General features: G+C 37.2%; 2 protein-coding genes, 1 long non-coding RNA gene and 1 other non-coding gene across 5 annotated transcripts; 1 reads left to right on the plus strand and 3 right to left on the minus strand.

Moving 5' to 3' along the window:
* Positions 1-735: 735 nt before the first annotated feature.
* LOC131299174 (ATP synthase subunit gamma, mitochondrial) lies at positions 736-13,248 on the minus strand. 2 transcript variants are annotated; one of them, XM_058324783.1, is made up of 9 exons: positions 12,974-13,248; positions 11,208-11,251; positions 10,921-11,073; positions 4,179-4,292; positions 3,959-4,086; positions 1,840-1,962; positions 1,630-1,749; positions 1,277-1,398; positions 736-1,062 (listed from the first exon to the last, which is right to left on the minus strand). In XM_058324783.1, exons 1-9 carry the CDS (start codon positions 13,060-13,062, stop codon positions 993-995), a joined length of 963 nt encoding a protein of 320 aa, XP_058180766.1. In that variant the 5' UTR covers positions 13,063-13,248; the 3' UTR covers positions 736-992. The 2 variants fall into 2 exon arrangements, with proteins under 2 accessions (XP_058180766.1, XP_058180765.1); XM_058324782.1 differs by having other exon boundaries at positions 736-1,398; positions 12,974-13,238.
* On the minus strand, positions 3,385-3,492 carry LOC131299348 (small nucleolar RNA snoR100). Its single transcript, XR_009190734.1, has one exon. It is a non-coding gene; the product is annotated as a small nucleolar RNA snoR100 (small nucleolar RNA).
* A 4,758-nt stretch (positions 13,249-18,006) lies between the features above and the next one.
* Positions 18,007-19,742, plus strand: LOC131299175 (uncharacterized). Its single transcript, XM_058324784.1, has 3 exons — positions 18,007-18,299; positions 18,802-19,061; positions 19,138-19,742. Exons 2-3 carry the CDS (start codon positions 18,853-18,855, stop codon positions 19,469-19,471), a joined length of 543 nt encoding a protein of 180 aa, XP_058180767.1. The 5' UTR covers positions 18,007-18,299; positions 18,802-18,852; the 3' UTR covers positions 19,472-19,742.
* A 386-nt stretch (positions 19,743-20,128) lies between these two features.
* On the minus strand, positions 20,129-21,233 carry LOC131299176 (uncharacterized). Its single transcript, XR_009190648.1, has 2 exons — positions 21,164-21,233; positions 20,129-20,460 (listed from the first exon to the last, which is right to left on the minus strand). It is a non-coding gene; the product is annotated as an uncharacterized LOC131299176 (long non-coding RNA).
* Positions 21,234-21,324: the final 91 nt, after the last annotated feature.

Consider the following 21,324-nt stretch of genomic DNA (forward strand, 5'->3'; position numbering starts at 1 on the left):
TCTTATTGATTAAAATAGTGTAGGCCTCACCCCCTACAATATACTTTTTGGTAAGCATGATATCACTTTATGGTAAAATCCATACTATTTGTAGTGGAATAGGAAAGAGGATAATATTCACCCTCTTAAGTGCGGTGAACAAAACTCAACGTGCCGGAAGTAAACGGTTTAAGATTACTTTATAATAACTTGCTCAAAGAGTTTCTTTTTGGAAACCAAACAGTTAACTCCAAGCTTTTAATGCTAACCTGAGCCCCAAGGGGAGAGGATAATATGTAAAAGATGCATCGATATCCGAGGAAAATATATTAATATATGTGAAAGTACATTAATATTCGTGAGATATGTATTGATATCCAAACTTTTTGACAATTTAATGCATATTATCCTACACCTACTAGGCGGAGGTTAGCTAGACCTTAGTCAAAAATTAAGTTCACAAAAACATTTTTTCATGCCAGAGGTCCCTATTACAGATCATTAGGGTTTTGGAGTGAAATTGAAAAAGTTTTTCTTCAATAGTTTCAGGGACTTCAATGAATGCAAAGAAAAGAGAGTCAACTCAAGGCTTTAAGCCCCTGACCAGAAAGGTCAAGAGGGCTCTCTGGAAGGTCTGGCTCATTTATTCCCCAACAAAAACAGCACAACAAAGTAGTGCATATGGACTACTATTTAGTCTATTACTATCAATCTACAACCCAGAAATGCTATAACAAACATAAAATAGAAAATAAATTTAGAACTCAAAAGACATGCAGATGATCATGATTGGGAACTACAATGTATTCCGATCATTCAACCAAGATATACCAAAGAAAACTGCTCCAGAATAATCTGAAACCGTTTAAGATAATCTTCTCCACAGGAGACAAGAGTTGACCTGTGCAGATTATTAAAGTAGGCAGCAAATAACTCAAAAAGGCATCAACAATGTATGCTGTCCTCACTGGTTTATTTCATCACCATCAGACTAGGATAACAAATTCTGGCAATTAGCCCGTTAGTGCGGATGCTCCAGAAATAATCTCGATCAGTTCTGTGGTGATCGATGCTTGACGGGTTCTGTCAAGAGGACGATCAGTTACACAGGTTAAGAAAAAACAAGTGAAACTTTTATATACCAGTATCAAAACAGAGAAAATCCAAAGCTTAGGAGAGCGCATTCAAATAGCATGCTGCATCATCCAGGTAATCCGTACTGTGGTGGTTTTTTCCGCGCGCGCGTGTGTGTGTGTGAGAGAGAGAGAGAGAGAGAGAGAGAGAGAGAGAGAGAGACCTATTATAAGTAAGTGTGAGGCGGTCAAGCATGTCGCCAGCATTTCTACTGGAGCTATCCATGGCAGACATCCTTGCTCCTTGCTCACTGCAAGCATTCTCCAAGACAGCGTTGAACAGAACCTGAGATAATTGTAAAAAATTGTTAGCGATTAAGCAAAGCTTGGAATCAAGTTACAAATATTGATACTATCCGCCACTCTTGTGCGAGTGTATCCTGGGCAGGAAAAAAAATCTGTTAGAGAACTAGAAACAGCTTTTAATACCACAAAATGTTAGTGAACCCGTTTAATTTCGACAGCAACTGAAAACATCAAACGTGAAAGGGCTGTAGCCTCTAAAGGTAGGACCTACACAAGAAAACTGGAATTCTGTTAAATTCTGAAGTACTTCTGACTTTGTCTCGCCGCCTTCAATTTCATAGGAATCCAAATCACCAAGCTTTCCTCCCGCTTCAGCTTCCTTCTCAACAACCTATATTAACATGGAATCGTACTTATATTCTCAAACTAGAGAAATATGGAATTAGCAATTTTGTGGTTGAGCAGTAATCCCACTCAGTACCTCAGGAGATAATATAGTTGCTGTTGTCGGCAAAAACGAGACAACTGACTGGAATTTGTTGAAAACAATCCTCAATGCATCAAATTCCACATTCTTCAAGATGTCATCTGCAAGTACAGAAACCTGAAAAGCAACAATTTAAGTACATAATGAGTAAAGATAGAGGAAAAACAACAATCAACTATCTTGCATTTAATGGATTGTTAATTGTACTTTTCAAAGTGTAATAGCCAAAATACAGCAAATGCAAGTACACAACTTCAAAATTTCTTTCCTCTTTCCTCAATTATCAGAAGAAGAAAGTGCTTCGGGGAGTGATGTCGACAACCAGCAAGATAGATCAAAGCAATCGAAGAGATAAGAAATGAAACAAATCAAGAGTAATAATAGGACCTCTAAATCTCTGATCTACGGCTCAACCCAATATCAGTCTGCCTGAACTACATATATAAGTCTATCTATGATTCTACATGCATGCTAGGAAAACATAATTAAACTTAACAAACAAATAACATTTAGATCCTCGACGTAAGTCCCAATAAAATTTGGTAATGCATCTAACTCAAAAACAATTGGCAATGAGTGGAGAGGCCAGCCAAGCTCATACACTGAGGTTATAAATGTGGGACAAGCTCTACTACTCCCCGCACGTGCAGCCCCGACTCGCACATGGAGAGGAATTTGAAGGATCCATGACATTGGCATTACAGGAAACAGTGTGCCCTTAAAGCACAAACAGTAAGAAAGTCTTGTCTGAAACCTTCAGAAAGCTGTGTTAACGATCGAACTCAAAACTAATGGGTAATGACTAATGAGTAGAGAGGCACCCAAGCTCATATAGAAGTTTTCAAGTTCATAATTAACTTATGCGTGACAAGCTCTAACAAAACTAAATTTCAATAACTCTTCCATTCTTTCCTCCACCAATACCTTTTGTGCCAGCGTACAGGTGTTAATATTCTCATTGCCCCCCAATTGAATTGCAAAATACCTTGAGAGCATTACGTCTAAAGTTCAATTAATTAGAGATCCCTACAAATTACATATGTTCACAAATAAACTTATACGCTGCCTACAAGATATCATAGGCATAGATTAATGAAGGCCATCCACAAGACAAATAAAGAGAATATACCTATATCATACTCCTAAGGTTAATTACTTTCCACAAAAGAAAAAGTCTGCCTTTTTATCATTTGCTTTTTCGTAGGACTTGGGAATGCTTTTCCCAGTCCATGAAGTGCAGAATGTACGCTGGGGCTTTGTAAATTTGTAACAAGGACAATCTAATCATAGCAAATAGCTTGACCACCCCTCACCTTCTTAAATAAAGCTTGGACCCTTGTTCTTCCTCGCTCACAGAAAATTTGTCTCCCTAGTCACATACAACCACATAACATAACCCATCTAGTCCCCAATCATTGGGGGTATGGGCGGGGGAATATTGGAGATAGACATAACCTTTGGCAATATATGCACAAAGTGGCTGCTCTCAGAATACCACTGAAATAGTGGCCCTCCTAAACCTCCAAGAACCGAGGAGGACGTTTTGTTGTAGAACCATGCCCCCAAATCAAAGCCAAATGGCATCAAAGAGGGCAGGCCTAGAGACCCAAATCAATTTACGTGCACATTATCATGCTTCCTTCATTGATACTTCATTGTCTCCCTAGTCACATATGCTAACAAAATTGCAAGGTCCAAGAGCTTGTACGTACATACTCATATATCCCAAATGCACTAAATCCAGGGAGAAGTTGGCAAATTGGTGAGGGGTTGTCCCATAGTTGCAGATTCATGGCTGATCTTTTTTTTTCGCCATGATGGCATGGAGTAGGGTATTTGGTTCATTTCCATCCATATATCTACTCTAGAACAAGCATGTCTTCAGAGGAAGAGAAACTCCTTTCTGACTTGTCAAACGAATACATAGTAAATCCTTACTAAATTTGAAGGAAAAAGAAATTCACACCCAGCCAGAGTGAAGAGGGGGAGAAGATTCAGACACATAACATGGTAAAAGAGGACACCAGTAAATAACAAAGAAGGTAATCGGACTGAATTTAGAGAGTAAGTTCATCCCCAGAACCATAAGCCGCAATAAATTCTGTAGAATCACCTGGGTGTAATTCAGAGGATTTTTCTGCAGCTCAGTTATGCTAATCTCAATATCCTTCTTTGAATCCCGAATCAGTTGAGCCTTTGCCTTCTCTCCCAAAATAACATACTTACCCTCTTTATCAGGACCTGTCACAATACAACATTAAACTACTGAAATGGCTTCAACCTTTATGATGTTAAGTTTTCAAAAGAAATGACGTAATGATAAGCAAGAATACCGGCATTCAATTTATGAAGAGCCCTGCTCATCTTGACCGATGTGGAATTAATTCCACCACAAAGACCCTTGTCCGAAGAAATTGTAACAATAACATTCTTCTTGACATCAACACCTGGTAATGCAACAAAGTGAAGGCAAGCAAAATTTGAGGACTGAATTAAAGATGCAGTACATAGAAGGTTCCCACCAAGCTAATCCAAAGAGAACCACAGCCAAACTTCCACAATATCAAGTTATCAATACAGGACACTCTTAGAACCTTCCATAGTAAAGCTTGAGTTACAAACTTACATGGAATCACTTCTTACAACCAAAAAAAAAAAAAAAAAAAAACGTACATGGAATCTAATTATTTCTTTTAATAAGTTTAGAGGAAGACCTTTTCTTCTCCCAACCCCATGTAATATGCACTGCATTCCTAGATGATGATTGGCCCCCACAAATCTCTCTCTCTTTCTCTCTCTCTCTCTCTCTCTCTCTGTGTGAGAGAAGACCCCTAAATTTCCAAACTATCAACCATTCTTGGATCAGCATGAATAGAATTAAACGGCGGCAATGTATATGCAGACAATTTCATCTCTCCCCCAAACCTAGCAAGTAGCAATTTGTACATAAGCAATCTACTTTTTGTTATCTATGGATATGCATGTATGTCTTGATGTATAAAGATGAGAATTTCATTATCACGAGGGAACACATATAGTTCGGAGATCCCACTAGTTACAAATCCTGCAGCCGCCATTGTGTGCCCGTAGCCTAAGCTTAGCCTGTTAGGGAGATTTGACGCCTGAAGACACTTACACATGCTCCTCAAACCGGAGTCCATGCAACACAGACCTCCAGAAATCATCTTCCATTCAAGATCCTAATGTTTTCTTAATACAAGAAAGATTCCTAAAAGACAACCCGTACTAGGATTCTTCACATACAAAAACATAAGGTAAACAAGAAAAAAGAAAAGGGGAGAGAAAAACGAGAAGAAACAATATCGATCGAGAGAGAGAGCAACAAACCAAGACTCATTAGTCATCACCAACAATATCTATTAACCACAAGAGTTTTTCTTTTTATCCCCCAAACTATGCACCTTTTCTCTACTTAGTGATGCACTGATGCAATAGGATTTAGGGGTATTGTTGTCATTTTAGTGTCTAGTGTGAGTAGGGTTTTGAGTCTATAAATAGGCGTCTTGTACCCTCATTAGTCAGCTTTTTTTGATGTATTGAAAAAAGAATAAAGAGAGCTTTTGCTCCTTGTATCCCATTTTGGGATTTGTCTCTTTTATGGATCTATCCCTTGATTTGGTTTGCATCATTTGGTATAAGAGCTTCTATGCTCGATCCCCAACATTCATCTCGCCGGAAACTTTGCCGGAAACCTAAACCTCGCCGGAGCCCCTAATCCACTTGAAAATCACAGTTCTACCCAACCCAAGACCTTAAAACTTGATTTCGACTCTCATAACTCACAAATCGACCTGATTTAGTGCATTTTGAGCACTGTATGACCATTTTTGAACCACCAAAACCCATTTCAAGCTTGGCCCAGCCATTTCAGCACTGTTCACGCATTCGAATCTATATTTTTGACCAGATCTGCACTCGTTTTTTCAGTTTTCGAGCTCAATCCAGCATTTTTGCACTCAATCAAGCCCTAATCGATTCTTAAAACCCTAGATCTAAACTTCAAAACCCTAATTCGAGCTACCTGGAGCCATTCTGAAGGTTGTTTGTTCTGATTGGAGCCATTTAGAGTCCAAAATAAAACCTGTTCGAACAAGATCTGAAGGTTTCGACCCTGTTTGCTCTGAATCGAGCCATTTCGAGCCCCAAATCTCGTGATGTGCCGCAAAAACAATTTGAAATCGACTCGAACTTGAGTGTAGTGCTGCGAAATCGAACAGACAGGTAAATGATACTGCTGTTCCGAAGTCAATTTCTGTGTTTTGCTCAAATTTGGGTTGAATCAATTCATTATTGGGGGTGGATCTATGTAACTGTGTTTGATGATTGTTTGCTAAGTTGATTGGGTATTGAGACTGGGTTTGATCAATTTTGGTTGAGTTGACTGAGTTTGGGTCTAAAATCACTGAGTTGACTGGGTTTTTAATATTTGGGTTGATTTACTTGTTTGGAGTTGATTGTTGGTGTTGTAATGGTTTATCAGGCTAGAGGTAGAAGAGGTAGAGGCTTGGTGGTGAATAATGGAGATGGAATTGATAACTTTGGCAATCAAAATCGTTATAGGAATGAGATTGAAGAGTTGAGTACACAAATTGCTACCTTAAACGATAAGGTGCAATTGTTGATGTTGAAAAGACAAGTTGCTACCTTGATTACGAAGGTGCATCGTTTACTACCTCGTGGAGGTATTGATAATTCTTATAGTCAATTTAAGTCTAGTTTTAACTACAAGGAGGAGAGCAACATTGATGTTGGCCTTGTTGAATCTTATGGAAAGTTTAATCCAAACGAGACTGAGGAGGCTGTGAACCTCAATTCGGATGAGTTTGAAAGGGGGATGGAACTTAGTTATTTCAATGATTTTCCTATCTTTGATCAATATCCTAGTGAAGACCTTGAAGGTGTTCTTCAAGATGATTGTGCCTCTGAGATTGAAGATGAGTTTGTGGAGATTTCTCCATCTTTGATGAGTCTCCAAATGAAGATGACAGATGTTGGAGGGTGAATTTGAAAGAGTTCTCATGTTTGACGAGTCTTCAAAGGGGGATATTGACGTGGAAGACGTTCCCATCTGTGATGAGTATCCAAGTGGGGATATTGATGATGATGAAGATGGACTTGAGAACATTGGAAGCTCCAATGAAGAACAAGAAATGCCCCTTCTTATTAGCAATGAACCTCGCTTCTTGCAATGGGATGATAGCAAACAAGTACAAGAAGAAGGGCATGGAGCGAATGTTGCATTGTGTGTGCTACCCAAGACAAATGAGATTGCTTTTGAAGTCCTAGCGGGTCTAGAGGACTTCATAGAGCCAAAATTTGATGATTGTTCTCCAAACATGTCTCTCGGATTGTCTTTGGTCCAAGATGTGCAAGTTTGTGACGTTGTGGTGCCTGAACAACTTCTAAAGTGGCCGAGAGAGAGAAGAAACGACTTGGGACATCTTGAAGATCCTTTGGGAATGGTGTTCACTCGAGAAAGTCTTGGGTATGATCTTGGACACGTGGTGAAGTTGAATTTTCTCTACGCTAACGTTGATGATTCTTGTGACGTTTTAGAGCCAAGTGTAGTCACCTATGTTGAGGAAGCGTTGGTTTGGCAAATGGGTGATTTCTTCGCATATAAGCAAGGACGCGGTGGATGTACACAAACAAAAGCTCGTATTGAAGATGGGTTATTGCATGAGGGTGATGTGAATTAAGGAAATGCAGTCACACGCTACTTCGGAGCTGCATAATAAATAGTTCTAGAGTTCTATGTTTTCTTTATTTAGTTGTCTTGTGTCCAACTTGAGGACATGTTGTTTTCTTTAGAGGGGGTGTATGATGCAGTAGGATTTAGGGATATTGTTGTCATTTTAGTGTCTTTAGGGTTTTGAGTCTATAAATAGGTGTCTTGTGCCCTCATTAGTTAGCTTTTTTTATGTATTGATAAAAGAATATAGAGAGCTTTTGCTCCTTGTATCCCATTTTGGGATTTCTCTTTTATGAATCTATCCCTTGATTTGGCTTGCATCACTTAGTCCCTAAACTATCAATTTGACGATTTCATCCCCTCAACTATCATACCGTTACCTACTTAGTCCAAAAGATAACAGAATTTTGGAATTTGGACGGAAAATGCTATATAAGGCCTGTTTGGGACCCTGTAGAGCAGATACTTGATTATGAAAGCCTTAGAGATAAAAAATTAACTATGACCCTTCAGGATAAAATGATAAGAAAAATAAGACATTCGCACCAGTTTCAATAGATTGAAAATTAGAACACTTAATATTGTAACTATATTTTTTAGTATATAAACCTTCTAAAAAAATTAAGTGCTCGAATTTTCAATCCATTTGGAACAGTGCGAAGATCTTATTTTTTTGATCATATTATTCTAAAGAGTCATGATTAATTTTTATCTCTAGGGCTATTATAATTAAATATATGTTTTATATTTGAGACCCTTTAGAGCAGATACTTGATTATGAGAGCTCTAGAAAGAAAAATTAATTATAACATAAAATGATCAAAAGAATAAGATTTTCACACCGGTTCAGACGGATTGAAAATTAGAGCGCTTAATTTTTAACCATATTTTAAATATATAAACAGTCTAAATTATATATAACGAACTCGTCCTTTTTTTTTTTTAAATGTATAAAATGCCACGTAAGATTCTAATATATGAACCTTGTAAAAAAATTAAGTGCTCCAATTTTTAATCTGTTTAAACTGATGCGAAGGTCTTATTTTTCTGATCATTTTTTTTTGATCATTTTATCCCAAAAGGTCATAATTAATTTTTATCTCTAAAGCTCTCATAATCAAGTATCTGCTTTACAGGGTCCCAAATAAGACCTTACATGACATTTTCCGACCAAATTTCTAATTTCCGTTATCTATTGGACTAAGTAGGTAACGGTATGATAGTTGAGAGGATGAAATCATCAAATTGATAGTTTAGGGACTAAGTAGAGAAAATGTGCATAGTTTAGGGGATTAAAAAAAAAACTCTTAACTACAAATACATCATAAACAAGAAATCATAGTTTTGCACCCAAAAATGGCACCTAACACATAAGAGACACCTATGAACTACCAAATGGCACTTTGCTGGACCATGACAGCAACATAACATTTTCATACAAATTGATGCACAAAGAATGGAAGTAGCATGAACATTTCCTAGAAAACTACCACATTGATGTACAGTTGTCGGCAATGCCCGCACATGTAGCAAGCACACGACCAAACACAATCAACATATACTTACAATTTTTAGAACTGCATAAAGTCAGATGCATACATGACTGTATACGAACCAGATGCATATGAACATGAGCTACCTATTTCCTGGAGGACCTACACATCCATGAAACATGCATTGGATATGGTTCTAAAGTCTAAACCTATTTATACATCCCTATAAATGTCTCCAGAAAAACAGGGTACCAAAGGCACAAGGCTTCTGCTGCTGCAAGATTTGGCGAAGTGTTGGATGTACGGAGCCTTACCAACGCAAGGGATAGGCTATTTCTGCATTTGAACCCATAAACACCAGGTCACACAGGGGCAACATTATCGTTTCTCCCAGTAGGGGATACAAGCGAATTTCCAATCACCGTAGGATTACATCAAGGGTCAACCCTAAGCCCATACCTCTTTACCTTAGTTATTGATGAATTGACTAGACAATTTCAAGAGGATGTTCCATGGTGTATGATGTTTGCAGATGACATTGTCCTCGTAGATGAAATCACTGGAGGTGTTAATACGAAACTAGAAATTTGGAGGGAAGCATTAGAGTCAAAGGTTTACGGATAAGTAGTAGTAAAACTGAGTATAAGGTGTACAAGTTTAATGGTATCAATAGTGCGCATGAAGAACGAGTAATGATCCAAGACCAGGAGATACCAAAGAGTGATCATTTTAAGTATTTAGGCTCAATTATTAGTAGAGATGGAGAGATTGCTGATGATGTGACCTATAGGATCTAAGTGGGGTGGCTCAAGTGGAGAAGCGCTACTGGTGTACTATGTGACAAGAGGATACCCACAAAATTGAAGGAAAAATTCTATGGAACTACCATAAGACCAACGATACTTTATGAGACAGAATGTTGGCCTATTAAGAAACATGTGAGCAAGATGAGTGTAGCGGAAATGATAATGTTGAGGTGGATGTGTGGTAAGACAAAACGAGACAAGATTAGAAATGAAACAATTCGTGAGATGGTAGGTGTAGCACCTATAGAGGAGAAGTTGAGGGAAAATAGGCTAAGGTGGTTTGGGCATGTCTACCGTAGACCAGAAGATGTAGTAGTTAAGAGAGCGAATATGATAGCTCTAGGTAGCAATGCTACGGGGAGGGATAGACCGAAATTGACATTAGATGTTGTTGTGCGCAAAGATATGAGTATAATGGATTTGTGTGAACAAGTGACCCTTGACAGTGCTCAATGGAGGAAACGGATTCAAGTAGCCGACCCCAAGTGATTGAGACATAAGCCTCGGTTTGGTTTACATTCATAGAAAATTGTAAGTTGTTAATTTTAACCACTGTAGAGACCACATCATTCCTTTTGTATCTTGTGTCCAGAATCATGCTTCTTAGTTGTTGAATCAACACTCCACACTTGTCAGTCGAGAAACTAACTAAATTGCATCGACACCCAAGAATAATATATCATACGGGAAAGACAAAGATAAAAATTTACATTTGGATTACTGAAGAACAAAACCAATTTCAAGAACAATATCATCTCTAGTCATCTACTTTAATCTAACTCTTGCAACGGCTTACCACTCAGCATTAAAAATCCTCAGTTATGCAGCATCAAAATAAAAATGGCACAAATCGTGCTACCTACAGTTAGGGCATCACAATGATGCGATTAAAATATGTACGACCCAATTTTTCACTTCAAACATGGAGAGTACAAAGAAATCAATAGCTAGTCTTGACAATTCAAAAGTAAAACTGAATATTCCTTCGGCAAAAAGCAAGCAAATAAAATCATAAAAATGTAGTAGGTGGATCTGAGCACTTCAGTGTTATTGAAAAACATACTTGGGGTGTCACCAAGAAGTGCAGTAAATGGCTGCCATAGGCCACGGGAATTCTCAGCCCTAACTTGAATAGCTCGCAGCTTAGATGCTGCAACCATTTTCATTGCCTTAGTAATTTTCTGGATGTTCTTCACACTCTTCATCCGGTTTCGGACTGCATAAAAAATAACAAAAATTAACAGTCACAAGAAAGAGTTGAATAGCATGAAGAAATAAAGCAGGTTAAGTCTAATCACTAATGTCACAACTGAAGTACATCAGCACCAATCGAATAATGCTGGTTCTTACCAATTTGGGTAGAAATAGAACGAACTCCGAAAGAGACCTGCTCCCTGCCCACCCAAGTGAATTTGTTAGGAGGACTAGAATTGCATAGAAGATCATACTAAAACTTCTCGCAGTGAAATGAACATCTCATTAGCTGTAATGCATGACCAAGAAAAACTAAGCAACAAGAATCACCAAAATCGACTCAAACTTCATACTCTTCATGGTGATCTCACACACACTGTTTGGTAAATCATCATCAAGGCAATCAATCAGCATAATTAAGAATTACCAAGGAAATGAACACTAAAGAATTGGGTTTATCTATGCTGAAGTTATGTTTGTCTCCACTATTGGGGTTGGTGACAACATGAAATGGGGAATCCCCAGAGAAATTGGAAACGTAAATATGCATCTTACAGTAACCATAGTTGGTTCCGCCTGTTTTCACTTCTCTCTCTCTGCAACTGTTGGTCTTTAAACCAATGATCATTGATATTAACATTACCTCCTCACTCATCTCCATAACTCCAACTTTTAAGGCATTGTTTGCAAACAAATGGGAACAACAAAGAAGAATTAAGTAACACAGCAAAACTCATAGCTGATATTGAGAAACCAGCAGGTTTACAAACAGTTAAAGAACCCATAATGATGCCCCCAATATACCTTAACAGTTTCTTTATTTTCTCTGACTACTTTGCGTGGCTGAAACTTTTCATGAAATCCCAATAGAAAAACAATGATGGTACTAGATCAGCCTAAAGTATTTCCAGAAAGTAACCCCAATTGGTCGACAAAAGTTTTTCACACCCCATGAAGAGGCCCCAAAGTGAGCAGCAGCAGCAATGCAAACATTTTGTGGTAGAATCCAACTCATCCTATACGGCTTGTGAACACATTTGGAGAACCTTTCCCTAGATAAACATGTATTCATCGAATTGGTCATTGATTTTTAAATGGTCTTTCCTATGTTTCGTGGACTCAGGTGCAGGTGTTGTGTAAGTGTATGTGTCGAATTCTTCTAATTTTCATATCAAGGACATGGGGACACGCAAGACATTCGTATTTTCTGCCAAACAATCGCTTATAGCTCCAAAATTTCATTAACCACTGCAATATACCATGGTGCACTCAACTTTAGAGAAGACTTAAGCAATAAGAGAATGAAAGGAAAAAGAAGGAGAAAAGACAGATAGATTAAACAAGTACTGATAAAAAAATCAATATTCAACAAAAGATATATAGAAGGTAACATATACTCCTAAGTATCAAGGGATTCAAAGAAAAATAAGCATTGGAATGGAACGCCATGGATCTTTTGAGGCTACCAAGAATTTAGGTGGACTATTTGTAATGCTACAGGGGTACCATAAATGACATCATAAAAATCATGTACCAAACAGTATGTGTTGAAAATTTGAGGATTAGCTCATTCGGTCATATGTGCATTCTTCAACAGTATACTCCTCGCTCCCACAACTTTTATTCATCACCTCTTTTGCCAACAAAGAAAAAGACGGAACAAAAATGAACATCCCTAGATCCATAACTACCCTTACGTTTCAAGCTATACCAATGCCTGTAATTTTCCTGTCGCGTATACAACAACACAGGTACAATCACCCTCGAACACTACAAGTCAACTCCATAAGATAAACTACTGACAATCGATCGTAATAAAAAGCATCCAAAAGTAGGAATCCAACAAACAAACAAACAAACAAAAGAACCCTAGAAATGAAGGAGTAGCCATCAGTAGGGAGAAATGGGGGGTAGGATCGTACTCGGAAGGAGCGAGGGAGGAGCGGAGATTAGGGGATGAGATTAGAGTGGAGACACGCTTTCCCTCTCGCCTCAACGCAGTCATCGCCATTTCTGCAGCGATTCGATCCCTTCGTCTTCTTCAAGAGTTTGGAGCTTCCTTGGAAGAAGTTTTTGTAGATCGAAGCTTTTGATTATCAGATATAGGGTTTCGTTTTACAGCAGCTGCAAATATGCACGCCCAACTGGATGCGAATCAGGGGCTTTTTTACAAACACCAAACACACTCTGCAAAACTTATTTGTCCGAAACTTATTTTAATATTTTTTAAGTATTTTTTGAAACTTTTTGTTTAGTTTTTTATGGTAATTTTTACCATAAATCGTTTGTCTCGATGAACTTGACTAAACAAATCGGAAAAATATAAAAATATTGATAGATGTTAAAAAAAAGTTCATGCAAGACAACACTTTACAAAAAAATTCTCCATCCGTCCCATAAATTAGTCTTTTGCGAAACTACGTGCAATTTCAAACTTAAAACTAATGTATTTACGAAAATAATTTTTTAATTTTTTTCACAATTCAAAAGATCTCATCGAGATCTATCAAATAAGATTTATATTATACGGAAAATTATGGAAAGTGATTTTGGTACTCCACTTTTAGCCATTGACACTCCATTTATCCTATGTGAAATTACTAAATTCTATACCATTTATTTTGTTAGTGTTCATCAACTTTAAAGGGTATTGTTTTAAATTCAAATAGGAAAAAGACAAAAAATGGAGTGCTAATGGTTAAAAGTAGAGTGTCAAAATCAATTTTCAAAATTATTTCGGTAAGTACATTATTTTTAAGCTTAAAAATTGCATGTAATTTTGTAAGGGACTAACTTTAGGGGACGGAGAGAGTAATTGTTTGATACATTTTTCGTCCTTAGTGAAATTTTTTTTTGTAGATTATAATTTCTTACTTTTAAACTCCTCTTGTTGAGACGGATAATTAATTCAAAAAATATAACGCAAATACAACAAAAATTAAAAAAAAAACGAACAATAGATAATAAAGTCCATGTTCATTAAACAAGAGATTATAGGAATTAATTTTCTCCGCCGTCTCTCTTTGATTTTATTCTCTCTCGAACTACCTATCTTTTTGTTTTCTAATTTTCTCTTCATTGATGACTAACCATCAATCTGGATTGATAAACTTGTCATTTTAATTTGATGAATCATCATCGTTCAAATATATTTTAGGAGAATTTCCAATTGACCGAAACAAAATATTTTAGGTGATAAACTTATTAAATTGTGGACATATAGTTAGGGCAAAGCCCAAAAGGTTACCGCTCACGGCATCTAAATTTGGGGCCAAAAAATAGGGGCCCCCTTTCTAAATATGTATATATATTTATTGTCCAAAATATATGAAAGGTGCCTTTGATGGTTCATCGGTAAAAAGAGACCTTTTCCACAGAATGCTGTTCGAATATTGGTGGGTTCTTTTTGTTTTTTGCAAGTGTTTATATGCCAAAAATACATTTATTTAGAGTGTATAAGACAACGATAATTCTATTGCGACAATTGTAACTACAATGTTTTGAACCAGTCTCAAATAGAATACATAGCACCAACCTAAGCCATTAAGGACTAGATTGGATTATGTGTTAGGAGGATGTATTGGGCTATACACCTGGATGAGGGGTTGACACGACTTATTTGGTGTCGATTTGGATGTCATTTTTTCCCATGTATTAGCTCATCCCTGTTTTTTCATTTTTCCCGGCGAAGCCGAATTTGGGGCCATATATTATTGCCATCCTACATACTCATCTTAGTAAAGTGTAGGAACTCATTTCCTCCATAATCCTACATATTCATCTTAGTAATCTAATAAATAATTTATTTTTCACTCGGATAGATTTAACCGTTCGAAGTTCTTGGTTTGAAAGGTACGATTCTATGTGTAAATATAAAAATAAAGTGAAGGAATAAAAAAAACTAACATTCCCATAACCATTGTGATTTTAATTAGATTTATTCATATTTATTTGAAATTCCATTTTTTCCTGTATTCTAACGAATAAGGAAGGGAAAACAAGAAGACGTTTTCCCACGCACATAAATTTTTTGTTACATGAAAGAAATTCTTATAAACCTAAGCTCATTGATGCGTGCAAAGCTTGCAGAAACACAAAATTAACACAAGTTAAGATCCGTTGATTCGGGCATAAATACCCGGAAATCAAATCCTTCTTCGAACTTGCAGATTTTGAGAATACCCAAGAATAAAAGTATCAAACACTTCGTTGATTTCGTAAAATACCAAAAAAATTAGGCCCCGTTCCAGAAACCTTCTTAAAAAATAAGCAACTTATTTTACATTTTTAAACTAAAAAATAATATAAATAAAAAATAAATTTTTTATTTTTTTTGCATTGTTTAAAAGATCTCGATGAGATATTTCAAACAAGATCCATATTGCATATTTTACATTTCAATAATCCCATAATTTTTGAGCTTGAAATTGCCTTCTTAAAAAATAAGAACATTTCCTTCATTTTGGAACGGGGCCTTAGAAGATAAAAGAGATACTCTCTTTGTTATAACTTGGTATTATTCAATTTGGGTCAACTCCCTTTTACACAAGGCCTGCAAACATATTTATAATACTATACTTGACTCTTAATCTACCCACAATACATAATCTAGAACTAATCTTTAGACTTCTTTTGCTTACACAAAGTACATATACAAAACCAAAATGACTCTTTAATTGATTAAACGACTCTTTAATTGATTAAATGACTTCAAAGATATTGACTGAAATCAAATAAGCGCTTAGATTAAACCTGAAATTGATTTGGACTTGATTAGAATAAAAAAGTCTTAAAATGCTATGTTCATTATTTCCCCCCTCAAGCTGGTCCAAATACAGGTCAATTGATGACCTTGTGTGTCTGCGTGAGGTTGTTTTTGGAGCTATGGTTATTTTTTGGGTTTGATTCTTTTTACTTTGGTTCATTGGTTGATTACTTGTCAATCGTGTAACCGTTTGGAGATCATTGAGGTATGGTATAAGCAAGACCGGCCCAAGGGTGAGCCCAGCAAGCCGTTAGGCTAGGACAACCCAAAATAATTTTTTGTGAACCAAAAAATACAAATGCCCAATACGTGTAAACTAAAGGCCCATCCAAGGAAAAAAAAGGGTTGTGCAATCAGACAATTCAAATTGGGAAAATGACGGTTCAGACGTATTTTAATAATTAATACCCGTCAAGAATAAGTTAAGAACATTTATTAACGCTGAAAATGTCATTGACGGACATTAATTATCAAAACACGTCATTGACCGTCATTTTCCCCTATTCACGCGCTGATATTCAACTTTTGTCTGACACGCTTCAAAACCATCATGACATTTTGTACTTTTTGCATATTACAACTTCAACCCAAATGTATTTTACCTTTCCCATTTACCCCACTTCTTCTCCTCTGTATAACTTCAATGCATATATGGTATTTTACCTTTCTCATTTACCCCACCTCTCCTCCTTCCTATCATTGAAATATAAGTGGGAAATGATGGGTCGGTCCCGTTTTTTCCATCCTATCCCACGCCAGGACTGCCATGACATGGAATCCCATGTTAGGACTTTTTTTTAAGGCGCTTTTACTATTCAGCCCTAACTTTAGACGCATATTGTATAAAACATGTGGATGATGTTGAGTGATGCTACCGTGGCATATTTAGTTACTTTTTGCATTTCAAAACTTTAAAATTGAATATCTCTTACTATATATATTCATTTTTCATGAAATTTATATTTTTGGAACCTACTCATGAGATCTATCAAACAAGATCTATATTGAATAAAAATTATGTGTAGAAAAAAATTAATTTTTGAGAGTGCGAATTCTTCATTTGAGAAGTGTGAATTTTGCATTTTAGTGGGTATGAATTACTTTATTTTGGAAAGTATGAATTCTGCATTTAAATGGTGTAAATTCTTTCATTTTGGAGTGTGAATTCTGTATTTTAGGGAGTGAGTTGTGTAGAGAATGTGTGAATTTTGCATTTTCACGCTCAAAATTTAACAAATTTAAAGAATTCACAACTTTGAAAAAAAAAGAATTCACACTCACAATTTAACAATTCACACTTAGGGTTCATCCATCTATTTTTAATTTTTTAGTTTTTTTTTCAATATTCTTAGAGTTGGGGCTTAGGGTTTAGGGTCTAGAGTTGGCATTTCGCGAACCCTAAACCCTTAAGCCCACAACGATAAGTAGTTGTCCGTAACATCCGCTTCACCTTGGGATGGCAATCGGGGCGGATATGGGAAATTCCGTACCCGATCTCCGAAACCGAACTCCTACCCATATCCGCCCTGATACCCGAATGGGGAGAGTAAAATGAAACTATTATTGAACCATTCAAGGTTCGGGTAATCCCCGAACCAGATTTGGTTTTTTATCCAAAAAAAAGAGAAAAAAAGTTAATGGCTTTTGGGGTGTGTTCGTTCGTTTGTTCGTTCGTTCGAGAGAGATGAGTATTTGTGTTTGGACGTCGCTAGAGCCGCAGATCTGTGAGTTCGATTGAAGATTGTGCTTGACACCATGGGAGAAGGGGGGGGGGGGGTTGTTATCTCATGTTTGTGATTGAGAGAGAGAGGATGACGACGAACAACAGATGACGATGAACGGCGGAGACCGCGAGGGGTGCAAAGGAAAGGAGGGGCTGGGTTTGAGGTTTGCATGGAGTGAGTTGATGACTGTTGTTATAAATTTATATAAAAGGTTATCACATTCTAGGTCCTTAGACCTTAACACATACAACAATTTGGTCCCTAAATTTTTGGACATATGCACTTCAACCACTGGTCTCTTTTAACTCCGGTATATATATATATACACACACACACACACACACACACACACACACTTACCTTCTGATGAGGTCGACCTTACCTTTAAAAAATGCGGACGTCCATTTTATGCCGTTGGATCTCATCCAACGGCTCAGATTTTAAAAGTCTAACTCGCGGGTAAGAATAAGGATGGTTCGGGTAAAATGCTTCCCGGGTACCACACGCGGGTCAAAATCCCTCAGCTTCCCTTTTACGCCTCATTTTTCAAATCACGCCTCAGAGAGAAAAGAGAGAAGACGAACAGCGAGAGAAATGCGAAGGACGAAGAACAACGAAGAAGAAGAAGATAGATCGGTCTCTCTCTCTCCCTCTCTCTCGCTGACTCTCTCTATCTCTTTGAACGACTAGGGTTTTGTTCTTCTTTTTGCAGAAGAAGAAGAAGAAATCGAACGAAGAAGATGATGACGAAACACCAAGGTCGATTACTCTCTGTCCCTCCCTCTCTTTGCTGGTTCAACGATTAAAAAATTAGGGCTTTTTGCCGATTCGAACCAGATAGGGCTTTTCATGAACGACTAAAGCTCCTGTAATATTCAATGTCGAATTTAGGGTTTGGGTTCGAAATGATTTATGTACTCCGGAAGAAGCATTGATCTTGGAAGTATAAAATAAGTTTGAAAAGAAGGTTCATTTCTTTTTCTTTTTTTTTACCTAAAAAAACATGAACAATTATCAGAAGTAGTGTTACTACCAAAATCTAAAGCTCCTGTAATATTCAATGTCGAATTTATGGTTAGGGTTCAAAATGATTTCCGTACTCCGGAAGAAGCATTGATCTTGAAAGTATAAAATAAGTTTGAAAAGAAGGTTCATTTCTTTTTCATTTTTTTACCTAAACATGAACAATTATTAGAAGTAGGGTTAATTCCAAAATCAGTTTGAAAAGAAGGTTCATTTCTAATTTTTCTTTTCCAACTAGATATGCCACCACCGACCGTCCGCTAACCAAGGTCTATGTGGCTTGAAAAAAATGAGCGAGTATGGTGAAGGGAGTCGTATCCAAGTGCCGATTATTCATGACCATAGTTTGAAAGAACTGCTTCAAGTGAGGGCAAGGGGTTATGGTAAAAGACTCAGGGGAGGGAAAGAGAAGGCTGCCAAGAAGGATTGGCGTTGTAACGGTTGTGGGTTAACAGGGCAATCGCACGACAAAAGAAATTGTCCAAAACTTCTCAGCACGTACGTGTTTCAAATTTGTAATCTAAATTTAATTGTTTCATTGTTTGCATTATAATTGCTCTCTTTTTCTTGTTAGCTCTTCGCAAAATAGTAGGATGAATGACGACAACGACATTGACATTAACTATGCGATGCCAATGATTGTAAGTGTTTATTATAAAATGCTTCAAATATTTCTTGCACCGTTGTTTCCCATGGGATTCTGTGGTACATCTCATATTTACACATTCGGCTTGCAGGATGAATTGGTGTTGCTGTTTGGAACTGCTTTGTGGAACTGTTTGGTGGGTTTTTTTTTCAGTTTTGGAGATCTGCTATCTGTTCTTTTGGAGGCTGAATTGGTGGCATGTTTAGAAGACTTGATTTGTGGGTGTTGTTCACTGTTTGGAACTGCTGTTCACAGATTTTAATGAGAACTTTAAGCTTGTGTTCTCTTTATTTTGTGGTGTATTGTAGAACAAAAAGTTGCATATGATTAATGTACTGGTATTTGTCAAATGCTCGTGGTTTTTGTTGAGTTGTATAAGTCTTGGTCCCTTTCCCATTCAAGCTTCTGTTTTGTGAATGGTAACTTGGTTAAATTACTTACTTGCATAACAAAAATATACAGTTGTAAAATTCAATGAAGTGGGAACCATGACTTAGTTCACTTGTCTTGGGAAAGTGTAAGGCCAACAGCAATTTACATGTCCATATATGCTTTGATCTCAGGAAGGTTTGTTTTGTCATATATTACACCACCGAACAAAGGGTTGCCTCTCTCTTCCCTTGCTTTGTTGTGGCATTCAGGCGGTTGTAGAGGCTTGCCTCTCTCTTCTCCTGTTGTCATGTCTTGATCATCAAAACAAAAACAGGTGACTATTGTTGGTAAAAGCAAAAATTGGTTCTGTTGATGTAGGTAATTAGAAATGTGTGGACTTAGCTCGCTTTAGCAGCCATAAAATAATGTAGGCATGCAATGGTACCGATACACATATAGGACGGGATGTGACACGATACGGATACGTCGATATAACACGGATACAATCACACGTTATTGTCCAACACACTTGCGATACACACAAGAGTTCCATAAAAATTAATGAGAACTGTATACTCTATAGCAAACTCAAGTCCCCACTGCCTCGTTTCATATTACACAACAAAATAACAAAGTTCAAGTAGGAACATTGCCCATCAGCACAAAAGAAAGAGTTCAAAAGCTCGAACTAGCGTAGTTACAGAAATCAAATCCGAATTTTTATTGGTTCCCTAATGTAGTACAATGTTTTTCTTCCCCACCAATTTTGCTATGCATCAACAAAATAAGTTCTTTGGGATTTCGTGGCCTTGGTCTGTGAGCTTTCCAACTCCAACACCTACAAATAAGCTAAGCTTGTACGCTTTCCAACTCCAGCACCTATAAATAAGATCAGCAAAAGAACCAATACATTCAGACTAATATTAGCAAAAAAAACCAGCACCAAGCATAGAATGGAAGGCATTGGATCCATTCATCTTCAAACTAGAATCCAAAACAGTGCCAAAATCAAACTTATCCATAAAAAATCAGCGTTACAAGTGAAAGAGTCACAAGTAAGAAATTCAATACTTGTCCAATAGCTATGGCAACCACTTCTCACAGTCAGCTTTGGACAAGAAGGTGACTCGAAAAAAACCCAAGCATGGCACATTCCTTACTTCAGGAAAATGTCATCCCATCCGAACTCCGGAAAGAATATGACTGCATACATAAATCTACCTACGGAACATACATATGGAAAATCGCAAAATTACAAACAACCCTAGCCTTCAAAACGCCCAAATCTCCACCTTTATTGCCCCAAATCAGAATCAAAATCAGATCCATACACCCACAACCCTAAGTTGGCATTCAATAAAAACCCCTAATTTCACGGTCAATAAAAAAACCCTAATCTCTATCGTTCAAACCTTCTTCCGGAGTACATAAATCATTTCGAACCCAAACCCTAAATTCGACATTGAATATTACAGGAGCTTTAGTCATTCATGAAAAGCCCTATCTGGTTCGAATCGGCAAAAAGCCCTAATTTTTTAATCGTTGAACCAACAAAGAGAGGGAGGGACAGAGAGTAATCGACCTTGGTGTTTCGTCATCATCTTCTTCGTTCGATTTCTTCTTCTTCTTCTGCAAAAAGAAGAACAAAACCCTAGTCGTTCAAAGAGATAGAGAGAGTCAGCGAGAGAGAGGGAGAGAGAGAGACCGATCTATCTTCTTCTTCTTCGTTGTTCTTCGTCCTTC

Source organism: Rhododendron vialii, chromosome 8a (assembly GCF_030253575.1).
Source record: "Rhododendron vialii isolate Sample 1 chromosome 8a, ASM3025357v1".
NCBI classification, from domain to species: Eukaryota; Viridiplantae; Streptophyta; class Magnoliopsida; order Ericales; family Ericaceae; genus Rhododendron; species Rhododendron vialii.

Bases quoted from the DNA above. Each gene is read 5' to 3' on its own strand.
- LOC131299175 (XM_058324784.1), top strand. From the start codon at position 18,853: ATGAGCGAGTATGGTGAAGGGAGTCGTATCCAAGTGCCGATTATTCAT. The intron at 19,062-19,137 runs GTACGTGTTTCA...TTTTCTTGTTAG, and splicing joins TGTCCAAAACTTCTCAGCAC to CTCTTCGCAAAATAGTAGGA.
- LOC131299174 (XM_058324782.1), bottom strand. From the start codon at position 13,062: ATGGCGATGACTGCGTTGAGGCGAGAGGGAAAGCGTGTCTCCACTCTA. The intron at 1,963-3,958 runs GTGATTCTACAG...GTTGCTTTTCAG, and splicing joins ATCCTCTGAATTACACCCAG to GTTTCTGTACTTGCAGATGA. The intron at 1,399-1,629 runs GTAGGTCCTACC...CAATTATCTCAG, and splicing joins CAGAATTCCAGTTTTCTTGT to GTTCTGTTCAACGCTGTCTT.